Consider the following 16361-nt stretch of genomic DNA (forward strand, 5'->3'; position numbering starts at 1 on the left):
AGAAAGGCCGGCCGGAGGGGAAAGAAGGGCCGGAGATCGCGGGAGGGAAATCGGGGCGTTTCTCTGGCGGGGTCGGGATCCAAGGCAGCCGCTGCCTCAGAGGCCAAAAGAGCCACAAAAGGAGCCTCTGGATCACCGGATGCCGCAGAAATGGCCCAGAAACCCCTCCGCTCATCCGGCTCGCTTCTCTCTCGGCTGCCCCAGAGAAGGGAAAGGGGCCCAAAGGATCCCCCACAGCCCCAGAAGGCAAATGGGTGGAAACTCATCCAGGAGACAAGCAAGCTGGAACTCGGGAGAAACTTCCTGACAGGGAGGAGAATTAACCGGTGGAACTGCCTGCCACCAGAGGTTGTGGATGCTCCATCACTGGAGGGATTTAAGAAGAGACTCAGCAGCCACTTGTTTGAAATGCTAGAGATTCTCCTGCCTGAGCAGGGGGCTGGACTAGATGGCCTCCAAGGTCCCTTCCAGCTCTCTTGAATTCTGTCTCAGACCGTTGTTGCTTCTGCCCGTCAATAAACCTCCTTTCTTAAGCAGCCTCCATTTTATTCCCTTCTTGGAACTGGAGCTGATTTTTCTTCCGACACTATCAGGGGATAAAATAGAAACCCCCGACTGGAAGGAGCAACTGAAGAGGTTCTTCTCCTAAAACTAACATCTAAAACTTCTCCTAAAACTAACATCCTATGGCATCTCAGGACCCCTCCACAAATGGATATCTGCTTTTCTGTCTAACAGACAACAAGTGGTCAAAATTGGCAATGCTTTATCAAATCCTGTTCCTGTCAAGAGGGCGTTCCTCAAGGCAGCGTCCTTGGACCAACACTCTTTATATTATACATTAATGATCTCTGTGACCACATCTCAAGTAATTGTGTTCTCTTTGCTGATGATGTCAAACTATTTAACACCACAGACAATACTTCTATCATTCAAAACGACCTTGATCATCTATCCGCTTGGTCTAAAAATTGGCAGCTCCAAATTTCAACCAGCAAATGCTCAGTCTTACATATAGGAAAAAAGAACCCAAAAACTAAATACATACTAGATGGACATTACCTTACAGACGACCCCCATCCCGTCAAAGACCTTGGAGTTTTCATGTCAAATGATCTAAGTGCCAAAGCCCACTGCAACTACATAGCAAAAAAAGCTCTAAGAGTTGTAAACCTAATTTTGCGTAGCTTCTTTTCCAAAAACACCACACTACTAACCAGAGCATATAAAACATTTGCTAGACCAATTCTAGAATACAGCTCGCCAGTTTGGAACCCTCACCACATCTCTGACATCAATACAATTGAACGTGTCCAGAAATATTTTACAAGAAGAGTTCTCCATTCCTCTGAAAACAATAGAATACCTTATCCCACCAGATTCAAAATCCTAGGCTTAGAAAACTTGGAACTCCGTTGCCTTTGACAAGACCTAAGCTTAACTCACAGAATCATCTATTGTAATGTCCTTCCTGTTAAAGACTACTTCAGCTTTAATTGCAATAATACTAGAGCAACCAATAGATTTAAACTTAATGTCAACCGCTTTAATCTAGATTGCAGAAAATATGACTTCTGTAACAGAATCATCAGTGCTTGGAATACTTTACCTGACTCTGTGGTCTCTTCCCATAATCCCAAAAGCTTTAACCAAAAACTTTCTACTATTGACCTCACCCCATTCCTAAGAGGACCATAAGGGGCGTGCATAAGCGCACAAACGTGCCTACCGTTCCTGTCCTATTGTTTTTCTTTTCTTCTTCCTATATATATATGCTTATACCTCCTTATATTTACCCATATATGTGTTTATTTACTATATAATCTTTTTGTATGATACCTACGTATATTGTTGTGACAAAATAAAATAAAAATAAAGGTTTAATGTGGAGGAAATATGGAGCTGCTGTCCAAAGGAAGTGGGAGACACGGACACAAACTTTTAATTTTATTTCAATATAAATGTATTTCACATCCACAGCAGACACAAAGGAACATCCTGAGGTAAATCTCAAACAGCGCCCAGAAGGAAAAGGCGGGAAAAAAGGGAAACGCCTCCTTTCCACCCGCAGCAACCAATCAGAGCGCAGATCCCCTCAGGCGGGAGCCCGCCCTCCCCCCCTCAGCCGCAACGGGGTCTTCAAGACCTTTGGGCCACTTTCTCTTTTGGGGAGAGATGACGGCATCTTCCAGTATCTCAGGGGCTGCCGGAAAGAATATTTATTTTTTATTTTCTCTTCCCTTCCCTTCTATTCTATCAATAAGAAGCAGACCGAAGGAAAGAGGTGGAAGTGGAGATGCGCGATATATAAGAAATCAACCAAATCGCTCTGGAATGCATTTGGGTTGATATGAAAGCGGGAGAAGAAGCACAGAGGTCGAAGCCTTTGTCCGACAGGGAGCCATGGAGAGAGGGGCCTTTCTTCCCCCTACTCCCATGCCCATCATCCCCGCCCTCTCCCTTCCCCCTCCCACGCGCTCCTCTTTCCCGCCCTTTCTACCATCCTGGCACTTTGCCCCAAGTCCACCAGGGGGCGCCCTCTGCCAAGGGAAGGGAACCACAGGCGCTTCCCCATTGGCCCACTGGAGGGCGAACGTCACATCCGACTCTCCAGAAGAGGCTGAGAAGGAAGTGACATCACAAACGCTTGCCTCTCTAGGACTCCGCACTCGCTCTCCTTACTCCCTGGGACCCCGGAGAAGGCGGAGAGGCTGCGGGAGAAACTGGCGGGGGGCGGGGGGACATCCAGACGTGCCCCTGGTGAGGGGGGGGTTTCCCAGGTCCCATGCTCCCCAACCCCCCTCTCTCTGCAGGGGGAACTGAGGATCCGGAGAAGGGCCCGAGTGGGGGGAGGGGAGGGTCAGATGGAGAGTAGAGAAACCTGGTGAGGGGGAGGCAGGATTCGCACCAGGCTCCCCGAGCGCCCCATCCTGTCTCCAGAGGGGGAGAGAAGCGGAGAGGCCTCTCCAGCTGCCTCCTTCCCGGCCCTGCTCAGGGGACCTCGGCCCTGCGCTGGGATGAGCTGCTTGGGGCTCCGGGCAGGTTGGGTGAAGGTTGCTCAGTGGCTGAATCCCACTTTCTAATTCTTTCTGTTTTTCTTCCCATCTCAGATACAGAAACTGGAAGCCATTTGTGGTCTTTGCAAGGCAAACTTTTCTCTTGGGGGAGAAAAAAAGAGCAGAATCACCTGCAGGGATCAGTCCTGCGGCCCTAGAAATGGTCCCGTGAAGGAAACGGCATCTGGAGACCCACCAGAGTCCTTGGAGCCATTTGGAGTTGCTCTGCAGGACAGAGAAAGGATGGAGACACAACCTTTGGGAAAGGAGGGAGCCGGAAAAGGCCCTTCAGCTGCTCAGCCTGGGAATTGGGGGAAGCTCTGGACAAGGACTGAGCAGAAGATCCTGGAGGAGGAAACTATCCTCCCTTCAGAAGTTCAGCCCTGGAACTTCATCCAATACCGGGAGGCTGAGGGTCCCCGAGGACTTTGCAGCCGACTCCATGACTTTTGCAGGCGATGGCTGAGACCAGAAAAGCACACCAAAGCCCAGATGCTGGACCTGGTGGTTCTGGAGCAGCTCCTGGCTCTCCTGCCCTCAGAGATGGAGGGCTGGGTGCGGGAGTGTGGAGCAGAGACCAGCTCCCAAGCGGTGGCCCTGGCTGAAGGCTTCCTCCTGAGCCAGGTGGAGGAGCAGAAGGAGCAGGTCCAGCTGCAGGTGATAAAATTTAAGGAACTCAGAAGGAATAGAGAATGTGTTTGAATCCTTCACCCCTCCTTCCCAAACGTCTCTGACATTAATAAAATGTGGCAATTCTCCAATTCTTGTAGGACATTGTTCCATTGTTTTCTCACTCAACCTCACTGATGGATATTGAGGACTTTGAGGTTGTGTTCCGAATATAAGAATCCATTTTATTTCGTGTGATGTACATTAATTCTGCTTCTATTTTCCTTCCTCCTGTTTGAAGTGCTGCACTGTGGAGATCAGGGATCCTGAGGGAAAGAAGAACCCATCAAATCCTCCCCAGGAGCTATTTTTCAGGAGGATCCCTTGGGAAGATCCAAGTCAGGACACCTCAGGAGGTAATGGAAAATCCTCCGATTACCCATCTGTCTTCCCTTCGCTCACTCTTCTCTTCTATAGAATACCTCCTCCTATTTTGTTAATTACGCATTTTGAAATTATTTATTCCTTACAGAGAAACAAAGAATGAAGCTTTCTGGTTTTTATGATGGAGATCAAACAGCGGTTGACCCTCCAAGTCAAGTAAGAAAGGGAAAATTTATTAGATTTCTATTCTCCCTTCAAGAAGTGAAGCGGGTGTGCAGAGTGCTTTCTCCTTCTATTTCCCCCCCTTTTTTGGACTGGGTTATTTTTGTGTTCTTCCACAACATGGAAAGCAGAATAGTAGCTTCAAGTTGCTGTCAGCCAGCATAGCTTCCTCTGGTTATTTTGTTTTGTTCGGTAGTCCTCCAACTTTGAGTTTACAAGAAGCAATTTTTTAAAAGTCTTTCAAGAAATAGGAATAAATGTATCACAGTGGCAGGAACTGCTACAGACTCTTTTTTTGGGGGGGGGGTAATTCTTTGACTTGGAATTGTGCAAGGCTAATGAAAAATGGGAAAGATTGAGGGCAAAAGAAGAAGGGGACGACAGAGAATGAGGTGGCTGGATGGAGTCATTGAAGCAGTAGGCATGAGTTTAAATTGACTCCAGAGGATGGTAGAGGACAGGAAGGCCTGGAGGAATGTTGTCCATGGGGTCGCGATGGGTCGGACACGACTTTGCAATTAACAAGAATGTAAAATAAACACTCACATTGCCACATTACCATTTTTATAAACCCTCATTTATAACCTTCTAGTCCAGGGGTCTCCAATCTTTTGGACCGCAGGGACCACTAAATTCATAATTTTAAATCCTGTGGACTACTAATATGATCTGCCTAATGACCGGCCAGGTGGGTGGGCCAACTCAATGACACTCACATCGAGGGGCCCCTCGCTGGCCTTTACTCACCTCTCCCCTGCCAGCCACTCTTCAACTCCTCACTCCTTAGGACCCCAGCAGGAAGCAGTTGTTGAAGCTAAGCAGCCACCACGAGAAAGTGTTAGCAAACAGCTCAGTTCAAATTGGATCTTGCCTATGGGAGTGCAAGGCCAGGTACCAATGCCTGGAGGCTCAGTGGGCTGAGATGGTCAGCCAGTTCCAGGCCATGATGCAGTCCCACTGGAACAAGGCCCTCCGGCTCCTTGCCACCAGCAGCACTTCCCTCCAGCCTTTGGCCAAAGCCTCGGCACACCAGGAGGCTGAAGCAGACCCCAAGTCGGAGTTTCTGCCCCCCTCCAAACCCACACAAAAAGATTCCGAAGGGGGAGACTCTCCGCAGCAACACAAACATTTATTGCACGTATCCGGCCCAGGAGCCACAGTTTGAGGACCCCTGATTTAGTGCAATATTAAAAAATGCAAATAATTTTTCTGCGGACCACCAAAATTTTCTTGTGGGCCGCCAGTGGTCCACGGACCACCCGTTGGTGACCGCTATTCTAGTCCAACCCCCTGCTGTGACAGGAAGCCCTATAACATTTCAGATAAATGGCTGTCCAATTTTGTTCTTTTTAAACACCTCCAGTGTTGGAAAACCCCCCCCCATTTCTGGAGGCAGGTCATTCCACTGATTAATTGTTCTCACTGTCAGAAAAATTCTCTTTACTTGAAGGTCGGTTCTCTCCTTGAATAGTTTCCGTCCACTGCTTCTTGGAACACTGCTATCATGTCACCCCCTGGTCCTTCTTTTCATGAAACTAGACATACCCATTTCCAGCAACCTTTCTTCATATGTTTAAATTTTTGGCACACAAAAAGAAAAAGGTTAGCCATCACTGACCTATTCTATGCCTGTGCATTTGGTTGTTCTTTCCTAAATGTAGAACCTTAAATTTCTCACTGTTGATTTCGTTTTGTTAGATGGGGCCCAATCTGTCGATCCTTCTATATCTGGAGCTTATATTCTGGAGTGTTGGTATTCCTGCCAATTTGGTCTTGTCTGCAAATTTGATGAATTCCTCTTCTATCCTCTTGTCTAAATCATTGACGAAGATGAAGAGATCTTTGTGAATCCTCCTGTTCTGTTCTTTTTTCCGTGTTCAGGAGAGTCTTGTGTCCTTTGAGGAGGTGGCTGTGTCTTTCTCTGAGGAGGAATGGTCTCAGCTGGATCCTGACCAGAAAGCACTGCATTCGGAAGTCATGCTTGAAAACCATAGGAACGTGGTCTCTCTGGGTAAGAGTTCTCTAGTCCCCAATCAGAGAGTTCAAGAGGACAGATTATAGTTAGTTTGTTATTAAAAAACCACTAATCAGATATTGTCTCCTGGGAGGGAGAAGGAAAGGATCTGGCCTTCTTGTACTCCAAGGAAGGAAGGAGTCAATGTCTCTTTGCTTAGATGCTTTCTCTGCCACTTCTTATCTCTGTTTTTCCATTTCTATTTGAACTTATCTGTGGAGGGTGAAAAGAACCAGGTGTGCTTTTATGTGTCCTCTGGAGGTCATGTGAGAGGAATGTGTTGTCATTTGTCCTCTGAAACCTCCAAAATTGTGTGAGAACAGAACTTTCATACTCAGCCCGTGGAAGAGCATTCTCCCAATCCAATTCAAGAACAAAGGCCTCATGCAGTGTGACTCATAGCATCCTAGGGTACAGGTAATCTCCGAGTTATGACAGTTCACCTAGCAATAGTTCCAAATGCGGCTGCGCCAGTAGTAACGGGAGCCGCTCGTGGCTTCCACGTGACATCGCTGCTCCGTAGCTTGCACTGGCTTCCTGTGGTCTTTCTGGTGCGCTTCAAGTTTTTGGTAACTATCTTTAAAGCGCTCCATGGCTTAGGACCCGGGTACTTACGAGACCGCCTGCTGTTACCCTTTGCCTCCCACCGACCCGTACGCTCTCACAGAGAAGGTCTCCTCAGGGTGCCGTCCGCCAAACTGTCGGCTGGCGGCCCCCAGGAGGAGGGCCTTCTCTGTAGGGGCAGTGACGCTCTGGAACGAACTTCCACCTGGCCTGCGTCAAGTGCCTGATCTTCGGACCTTCCGTCGTGAGCTCAAAACATATTTAATCATTAAAGCGGGACTGGCATAATTAGTGATGAATTTTAATTGGGTATTCTTAATATTTTTAAATTTTTAAATCTAAATTTTAATAATCAGCCTTTAAAATTTGCTCTTTTTAAATGTTGTTTTAAATTGTATATATTTTGTTTTTATTTTGGCTGTACACCGCCCTGAGTCCTTCAGGAGAAGGGCGGTATAAAAATTTAATTAATAATAATAATAATAATAATAAGTTACGACCAGCCCTCCCCCTAGTCCTTGAGACCCAGACCTGAAATTATGTGTGTTGCCGCACCACGGCCGTTGTTCACACTTACAAATGACAGCAGAGGCAGTGCAACATTCGGTGCAAAAAAGTGGCTGGAAATGTCTGTGCATCTTATAGAGTGAATATGGGCCTGTTTTTGGCCTCCCAAACCCACCATGTGTCCCATTTTTGCCTTCTCCGGCATCAGGGAGGGCAAAAACAGAATGTGCAGAGGCCAAAAAGTATTTTTTTCTTGCTTTCCTTCTCTAAACCTACATGCGTCTTATGTAGAGTGACCAGACGTCCCGCTTTTGGCGGGACAGTCCCGCTTTTTAAAAATTTGTCCCGCGTGTCACTGCGTTCTAAAAAAGCCCCGATTTTAACTTAACTTAAGCAAGCTTTCAGGTTTCTTTATATCTTTTCCTGTTAGGCCTGCCTTACTTGTTCAAATAACCCAACTGGCTACTTTTCATTGCGCTACTTATCAATTTCAGTTCAATTTCTGCTCCGCTTTAGAGTGTCAAAATATCATTCCCCCCCCCCCGAACGTTTCCCTTGTCTCTTTAAATAAATTCTGCTGCTGATTGGTGCAGCTGGAGGGAAAGAAGCCTTTTCTGTTCTCTGATTGGCTGCTTAGTCCACGCCTCTTTTGACATGAAGCGCTCGCCAGTCAGCTCTTGTCTTCTCACTTTGTCTGTGTGGCGCTTTCCTTTGGAACCATGTGGTGCAACCAGTTCTTAGGGCCCCCATTTGTCCTGGGGCAACACAGCCCTTCGTGGGCGCAGTCTGCTTTGGCCCAGCTCAAGCGCCTACTGGAGGGTATCCGAGGGGCCGGAACCTGGAAGAATGAGAGGGTGATAACCAATGTTCCCTCTAATTTTTCACGAGTCTGAGCAAGCACACTAACTCCCTGAGCGGTCCCTTGGACCACTGAGCAACATCAGAGCTAGCCGAATCTGTGCTGCGCAGCTAATCAACGTCATTGACAGGCGTCCATAATGGACGCCTGCCAATGATAACTTTGGCCCTCTTCTTGTGTCGCTTGAGCACAGCTGTCGATCAGTGCGCATTTGCGCACGCGCGCAGTTTAGAGGGAACAGTGGTGATAACATCAATTATCCTGCAATCCTTCTTCATATGTTTTAGCTTCTAGGCCCCTAATCATTTTTTTATTGTTGCTCCTTTTTGAACTATTTCCAAAGTCTCAACATATTTTTTTTTGTATTGGGTTGACCAGTATTTCAAGTGCAGAATGGGACAACTTGCTGCAGCCAATTTGCCATACTGAACTCGCCACAGCCAACTCACCGCAGAACAACTCACCACAGGACAATTCAGCAATTCAACTTATTTGAAATAATTAAAACATTGTTTTAATTTTTGACATTCACGTTTCATTTTGTCCCTCCTTTGGCATCTTTAATGATTCTATTCCACTATTTCTTCAATATTAGTGCAATTCTTGTCCTATGGTGAGAAGGCTGCAGCGAGTTGCCCATTCTGCACTTAGAATACTGGTCAGTTCAATACAGCCCTACAAGAAAATGAATTAAAAAAAAACCAGATCAAGTGTAAGGGTTAAGATTTGGGTTACTTTTAGAGTGGCTTAGTGTAGAGTGACCAAACGTCCCGCTTTTGGCGGGACAATCTTGCTTTTTAAAAATTTGTCCCGCGTCATGTGGTGTTCTAAAAAAGCCCCAATTTTTGGCGGCACAGGAGCAGCTGCAGTGCCAAAGGATAGAAAGGACGGCATCTCCGAGTATCTCCTGCCAGCACAGCCGATGGGAGAGAGGGAGGGATGGACAGGCGCCCTCTCCGGCTCTTCCCCTCCCCCAGTCAATGGTGTCCCACTTTAAATGGTGTCCCAATGTTAAAATCTGGTCACTATAATCTTTTTTTTTTTTTATTAAAAAAGTTTTACAAAACATTTTTCCCCTTTTCCCCCCTCCCCCTCCCTTCACAAACCACCCTCCCCCCCCCCCGACTTCCCAGAACAAACACAAGGTATAGTTAAACATAAAACAAACATATGCTAAAAATTATTCCCTCCTAACTCAATTATACTCCTACAATTCTCATCAATTCCTAACCTCCCCCAAAACAATCAGAAATAATACATCCTAATCATTCAAAGGCAGTCTGATAACTTAGTCTGATATCTGCTTTGGATATAGTCAATCCATCATAAAATATAGTTCAAAAACAAACATAAGCTTAATTATTCCAAAACAATTATACAAATTTTCCCTCTCTGGCTCTGACTTCCTCCTTACATAACCAAAATCCTTCAAGAAATAACAATTAACATTGATAAAATATATAAATCAATACAGCAAATTAATCCTAAAGTATTTAAAACCAGCTAATGTATAAAAATCCAATCCAATTCAGAGAATATCTCCCTTATAGCTTCTATAAACCATATAATCACCCCATTTCCCCCCCAAATCTTTCTTACATAAAGTCTTTCGAGAATATTCTATTTACAATTCAGTAGAACACATTATATAATTTCAATACAGCAAGTTACAATATCTATTCAACTTTAGACCTTCCTCCTCTAACCATCGCCATTTTTCTTAATACACAAGCTTAAGAAAAAAGAGAAGAGAAAAAAAAAATCCAATGTGAATCCAAATATCTGTCTTTTGTGATAGATGTAAAACATAATCAACCCATTTCTTCCAGATCTTTCTCACATATAGTCTTTCAGGAACGCTAATATTTTTGTCTGTTAATATTTCAGAAAAAGCTTCTTTCAAGAATAATACTTTTGTCTCTTGCCATTTTTTTTTGGATGCATTAGTCTCTGTCTTTCCTTCGTTACTCCTTTTGAAAAGTCAATCACAATATCTCCTAATAGTTCCTTTTGTCCAACAATCCACAGGTTACTACCATATATTCCATCAATCCGGAAAGAAAACTCTTGTAAAGCATTAGCCCTGTGAATTTTATTGGTTCAGGAAACAACCTCTTGTAACGCAGGTTCAGGCATTTCATCCAAACCTTTTAAGAAAAGCCTCTTTACATCATCTTGTTTATTCACGATCATATCTTCATTTTTATCCACTTTTGCTTACATCTGCTCCACTCCATTTTCCAAGTACTGATTGGGCTGGTTAGTTTCCTCCAAGCTCTCATCCAAAACATCCCCATTTTTTATCAATTCATATTTTTGGATAATTACATACATTTTTTCTGTATATTCCTATATAAAATCATGAATCCATTCTTCTGAAAGAATCTTCATGGCAAAACTCTTGCTGAAAGTCCCCTTATCAAATAAAAATTAAGTTTAAAAGAACTTCTCTTTTCCCCTTTAAGTATAGGAGAGCTCAGTTCGTTACAATCCACAAGTACCGTTTCTTAGTTAAGCAGCCAATTTCCACTTTCACTTCTCTTAATTACACTTTCTCTCAGACGCCATTTTAAACAGTCAATTAAGACAAAGAAAAAAAAAGGTTTCTCTTTTTAAAGGGTAGAAGTCAGGAAGTCAAAAATACTTGCAATCCAGTAATTGTTCACTCGCATTTGTTCCGTCTGCATGTAGAAATCCACAAAAAGAATCAATTGAGCAGAGATGACACTTTCTTCTTTTTCTGCTTATGCAAGAGCGTGCTGAAGCTCGGAGCTCAGCAGGATTCCAGTGGGATTCAACCCTCCGGGGCTCTGCATAACAAAGCTAAGCCCCTGGGGAGATCTACCACTCTCCCGCCCCTCTATCCTCTCCCTTTCTCCCAGGGAGAGAAATTGAAGCCAGCGAACAGCTGATTTTTGCTGTTTCGCCTGCTTTTATGAGGCTTCAGTGCGGAGCGCCTTGATTAGGCGCCCAGCGAGTAAAGTGGCGCCAGCGGAAGTCGTCACTATAGTCTTATGGTCCAAAAATATGGTACCTCGGGACACTGGCAAGCTGTCAGTTCCTTTGCCTACTTAGGTGCATTTGCAGAAAAAAGAGGCCTAATGTAGTGAGACATACTCAAGATCAGTAGTGGGAAATCTAGCACTATTGATCTCACGTGATCTCGCACTGCAGTGCTTTAGGCCTCTGTTTTCTGCTAACCAAGGCCTGCATGAGATCCAGGGCAAAGTGCTTTGCAAAGAGAGGGAAGGCCTTTTCATTTTTAAAGACTTTTGCCTGGATCTCGTGCAGTCCTCAGTTCTTCAAGGAACATCAGCCTAAAGTACTGCAGTGTGAGATCACACAAGATTAGTAGCCTGAGATCTTGCACTACTGGTCTCATGTGATCTCGCACAAAAGTACTTTAGGCCTCCTATCTCTGCGAACTAACGCCTGTACCTGATCCGGCCAAAGAGCCCTTGCAAGCTGAGGAGACTTTGGGGCAGGGAAATAGCCATTCTTGAAGCTTCCCAAACTTTCCAGTCTCACCACAAAGAGGCTTTACAACCCAATGGGAGGCTTCAGGAAGGGATTTCGCTCCAAAGTCTCATCACTGGGATCAAGGAATGGGCCGAGCATGGGTCCCGCCTGCCAGACGGACACTGTGGAGCAGCTGCTGCAAGGTACACCAGGGAAGAAGGAGATTGTTTCAAAATTGTTTCATTTCTCACAGTTCTCTGCTGATTTTAACCCATCCTAATGAACGTAATAAATACATTTAGGCAAGAAAAACAAAATTTACAGATACAGTATACGTGGTACCCTGCTCAATAGTAGTTGAACCATTTAGATATGAGCCAGCCGTGTGCAGCAGCTCCCAAAAAAGCCAACAGAGTTCTGGACTGCATAAACAGAGGGATAGAATCAAGATCACGTGAAGGGTTAATATAGAATAGAATAGAATAGAATAGAATTTTTTTATTAGCCAAGTGTGATTGGACACACAAGGAATTTGTCTTGGTGCATATGCTCTCACTTTATAATATCACTTTATAATGCCTTGGTAAGGCCACACGTGGAATACTGCATCCAGTTTTGCTCGCCACGATGTAAAAAAGATGTTGACAAGAGTAACAAAGATGATTAGGGGACTGGAGGCTAAGAACGATTGCAGGAACTGGGTATGTCTAGTTTAATGAAAAGAAGGAGTGGGGTGACATGATGGCAGTGTTCCAATACTGCCACAAAGAAGAGGGAGTCAGGCTGTTCTCCAAAGCACCTGAAGGCAATGGGTTGGAACTAATCAAGGAGAGAAGCAACTTCGAACTAAGGAGAAATTTCCTGACGGAGCAATTAATCAGTGGAACAACTTGCCTCCAGAAGATGTGAATGCTCCAACAAGGTAAGTTTTTAAGAAGATGTTGGATAACCATTTGTCTGAAGTGGTCCTGCCTAAGCAGGGGGTTGGACTAGAAGACCTTCAAAGTCCCTTTCAACTCTTGTTATTCCATTCTGTTCCTTAACTCAAAACTGACCGAGTGAGATTTGCATATACAGTATATACCATAGATAATTGTAATGAAAGAGATGTTTTCTAGATATTTTCAAAGCTTTCATGACTTATGAATATAGAAATCATCCTGTCTATATCACACCACTGTAAGCATGCATACAACCTAATGGAATTTCAGAGAAACTCAGAAGGAAATTCATTTGACTTTCTACACTTTGATCTTTTTCTCCAACCTTGTGATCATTTTCATTTCCCTTTTGCTTTGAAGGTAATAATGGGCAGGAGAATCAAGATTTCTGTCAACTGTTCCAAGTCATCTATGCTAAAGATGGAACAGAGAAGTTTGGAATTCGAATGGAATTAGGAAGCCATGAGAGAAACCAGTCAAAGAATTGGAATCAGGAAAGTTCATCTTTCACAGATACTCCGATGGAAGACTTTCTTGCCCAACAAGAGAAAATAATGAAAAAATATGTTGAGAAAAGTGTGAAGCTAATCAAAGCTAAAATACAAGTAAATGAACACTATTTAACCCAAAACAAAGGAGAAGATGCTATAAGAAGACACAATGGACAACATTACAATGAGACATTCATTCTTTCTCTTGGAAATAACTTCCTTACATCTGAAAAAACGATTGACACAAAAGAGAAACCGTATAAATGTTTGGAATGTGGAAAATGTTTTGGAATAAGCGGGCAACTTATTATCCATAAAAGGATCCACACACAGGAGAAGCCATATAAATGCATGGAGTGTGGAAAGACCTTTGCTCGAAGAGGAAATCTTATTTCCCATAAGATGATCCACACAGGAGAGAAGCCATATAAATGCATGGAGTGTGGAAAGACCTTTGCTCATAGCAGTACACTTAGTAACCATAAAAGAAACCACACAGGGGAGAAGCCATATAAATGCTTGGAGTGTGGAAAGACCTTTGCTCAAAGTGGTAATCTTATTTCCCATAAGATGATCCACACAGGGGAGAAGCCGTATAAATGCATGGAGTGTGGAAAGACCTTTGCTCAAAGAGGTCATCTTACTTCTCATAAGACGATCCACACAAGGGAGAAACCATTTAAATGCATGGAGTGTGGAAAGACCTTTGCTCATAGCGGTACACTTACTAACCATAAAAAAAACCACACAGGGGAGAAGCCATATAAATGCATGGAGTGTGGAAAGACTTTTGCTGACAAACGTAATCTTATTTCCCATAAGATGATCCACACAGGAGATAAGCCGTATAAATGCACGGAGTGTGGAAAGACATTTACTCAGAGCAGTGGACTTAGAAGCCACAAAAAGATCCACTCAGGAGAGAAACCATATAAATGCATGGAGTGTGGAAAGACCTTTGCTGACAAACGTAATCTTATTTCCCATAAGATGATCCACACAGGAGAGAAGCCGTATAAATGCATCGAGTGTGGAAAGACATTTACTCAGAGCAGTGGACTTAGAAGCCACAAAAAGATCCACTCGGGAGAGAAACCATATAAATGCATGGAGTGTGGAAAAACCTTTTCTCAAAGAGGTCATCTTATTTCCCATAAGATGATCCACACAGGGGAGAAACCGTATAAATGCATGGAGTGTGGAAAGACATTTACTCAGAGTGGTGGACTTAGAAGCCACAAAAAGCTCCACACAGGAGAGAAACCATTTAAATGTATGAAGTGTGGAAAGACCTTTGCTAAAAGAGGAAATCTTATTTCCCACAATAGGATCCACACAGGGGAGAAACCGTATAAATGCATGGAGTGTGGAAAGACATTTACTCAGAGCAGTGGATTTAGAAGCCACAAAAAGCTCCACACAGGAGACAAACTATTTAACTATTTAAATGTGTGGAAAGACCTTTGCTCAAAGAGGAAATCTTATTTCCCATAAGAGGATCCACTCAGGAGAGAAGCCGTATAAATGCATGGAATTTGGAAAGAGCTTTGCTCAGAATGGTCCTCTTACTTCTCATAAAAGGATCCACGCTCAGGATAAACTATATAGCAATAGCAATTCTACTTAGATTTATATACTACTCCACAATGCTTTACCACTTTATCTCTGAGCAGTTTGCAAAGTCCCCCGCAATCTGGCTCCTCATTTTAGCAATCTCAGAAGGATGAAAGGATGAATTAACTACTAAAAGTAATCTATGTGAGTTGAAGGTGTTTTCAATAAAATGCCAATTTGAAACTTTTCAATTTCCACTTACTTCAAAATGCTTCATCCATTTTCTTGCTAAAATATTTTTTCTCATCCAGAATTTGCATTTTTGCTCAAACAAATAGTCACAATTTTCACTTTGTAAAGCCACTGCCCCCTTTTTAGCTATTCCACAAAAATCTTTAATGTTCCGAGATTCAAATGGGCTTATTATGAAAAACAACAACAACCCACACCTGAAATGTTCTTTGTCTGGGTGGTAACCAGATTAGAGACCCGTTTTAAATTAAGAGTTATTAAAAACTCAAAACTGAGAAATTGTTAACAAAGTACTTGGAGTTGGAACAGACCTTTTAAGGACCCTCTTGGGGGAGGCTCACTCAGGACCGCCACCCCCCATTAATCCATCTAAGAATTGTGAAAGTCTCCATCCCTTCCCTCTGCCTCCAAATGAAAAGGAGACCCTGAAAGGAAGCTAGGGGAGGATCTCAGCAGGAGAAGATCCAGGCTGCCATTCTCCCCCTCCTTCCTACCTGCCACCTTCAACCTCCATTTTCAGAGGTTGCAAAAAAGCCAGAAATCATCAGCTAGTGGGAAAAAAACATCTTTTTGCATCTGAGAGCAGAATTATGTCACAAGGGCTGAGGAGAGAAAAGATGGGGAAGAAAACTAGAATATAAAGCGAAACCTTCAGTTTCTGGGCAACATTTTAGTGTGTGTGTGGTGTTTTTTTTTTCATTGCAATGTAAAATTTCTGGCTTCTACAAGAAAAAGCTGCAAACATTTTCAAAAATTTGCTGTCTCTAAAGCAAGGGAGGGTCCCTACACACACACACACACATTTTGTTTTCTAAAAGAAACAGTGAAAAACTAAAAAATCACCAATAACATAGGAGAGGATGAGATGAGGGAGAAAGAGGAGAAACTCATCTGCAGGAGGTTGGATGGGAGTTGCTGAAAGGAGAAAAAGACCCAATCAGGACCGTTCCACTCCAGACTATGCAATTAGCCTGAGAAGGCCCGTTAACTCTAGCAAACAGGTTTTCATACAGATCAAGTTTATTATAGGCATCCTCAAATCAAAGACTTAAAGTCAAGGTGAGATTCATCCAAATATTCATAATCTATCCCATATCCTAGTATAAAAGTCTGGAGGAACATTGTCCATGGGGTCGCGATGGGTCGGACATGACTTTAACTAACAACAACAAAAGTGTAAAAGAACGGTAGATTTATCCCCCTGTTTAGAAAGTATGTTTCTCTCCTCCTTGGCAATTCGTAATAACCGGGGCTTTGTTCTACATGCAGGCAGAGAGCCTCAGTGGGCAATCAGACACACAGATGTGGTCACTTGTCCTTGACCAGTGGTCACCAACCAGTGGTCCGTGGAAAAAATATTTGCATTTTTTATATTGCACGAAATACTATTTATCCTTTTAAAATTCATATTAGTGGTCTGCGGTGTCAGGAAATTGTTATTTGCCTACC

At 43.7% G+C, this 16361-nt stretch overlaps 1 protein-coding gene across 1 annotated transcript; it reads left to right on the forward strand.

Annotated features, from left to right (window-relative positions):
• Nucleotides 1–1966: 1966 nt before the first annotated feature.
• LOC131192668 (putative zinc finger protein 66) lies at nucleotides 1967–14907 on the forward strand. The gene is made up of 6 exons (XM_058172041.1): nucleotides 1967–2760; nucleotides 3111–3713; nucleotides 3967–4081; nucleotides 4198–4265; nucleotides 6153–6282; nucleotides 12976–14907. Exons 1-6 carry the CDS (start codon nucleotides 2404–2406, stop codon nucleotides 14598–14600), a joined length of 2898 nt encoding a protein of 965 aa, XP_058028024.1. The 5' UTR covers nucleotides 1967–2403; the 3' UTR covers nucleotides 14601–14907.
• The last annotated feature ends 1454 nt before the right edge of the window (nucleotides 14908–16361 follow it).

Source organism: Ahaetulla prasina, chromosome 2 (genome assembly GCF_028640845.1).
Source record: "Ahaetulla prasina isolate Xishuangbanna chromosome 2, ASM2864084v1, whole genome shotgun sequence".
NCBI lineage: Eukaryota > Metazoa > Chordata > Lepidosauria > Squamata > Colubridae > Ahaetulla > Ahaetulla prasina.

Coding starts and splice junctions, on each gene's coding strand:
- LOC131192668 (XM_058172041.1), top strand. CDS start 2,404: ATGGAGAGAGGGGCCTTTCTTCCCCCTACTCCCATGCCCATCATCCCC. Junction 2,761..3,110: donor GACATCCAGACGTGCCCCTG/GTGAGGGGGGGG, acceptor TTCCCATCTCAG/ATACAGAAACTGGAAGCCAT. Junction 4,082..4,197: donor AAGTCAGGACACCTCAGGAG/GTAATGGAAAAT, acceptor TATTCCTTACAG/AGAAACAAAGAATGAAGCTT.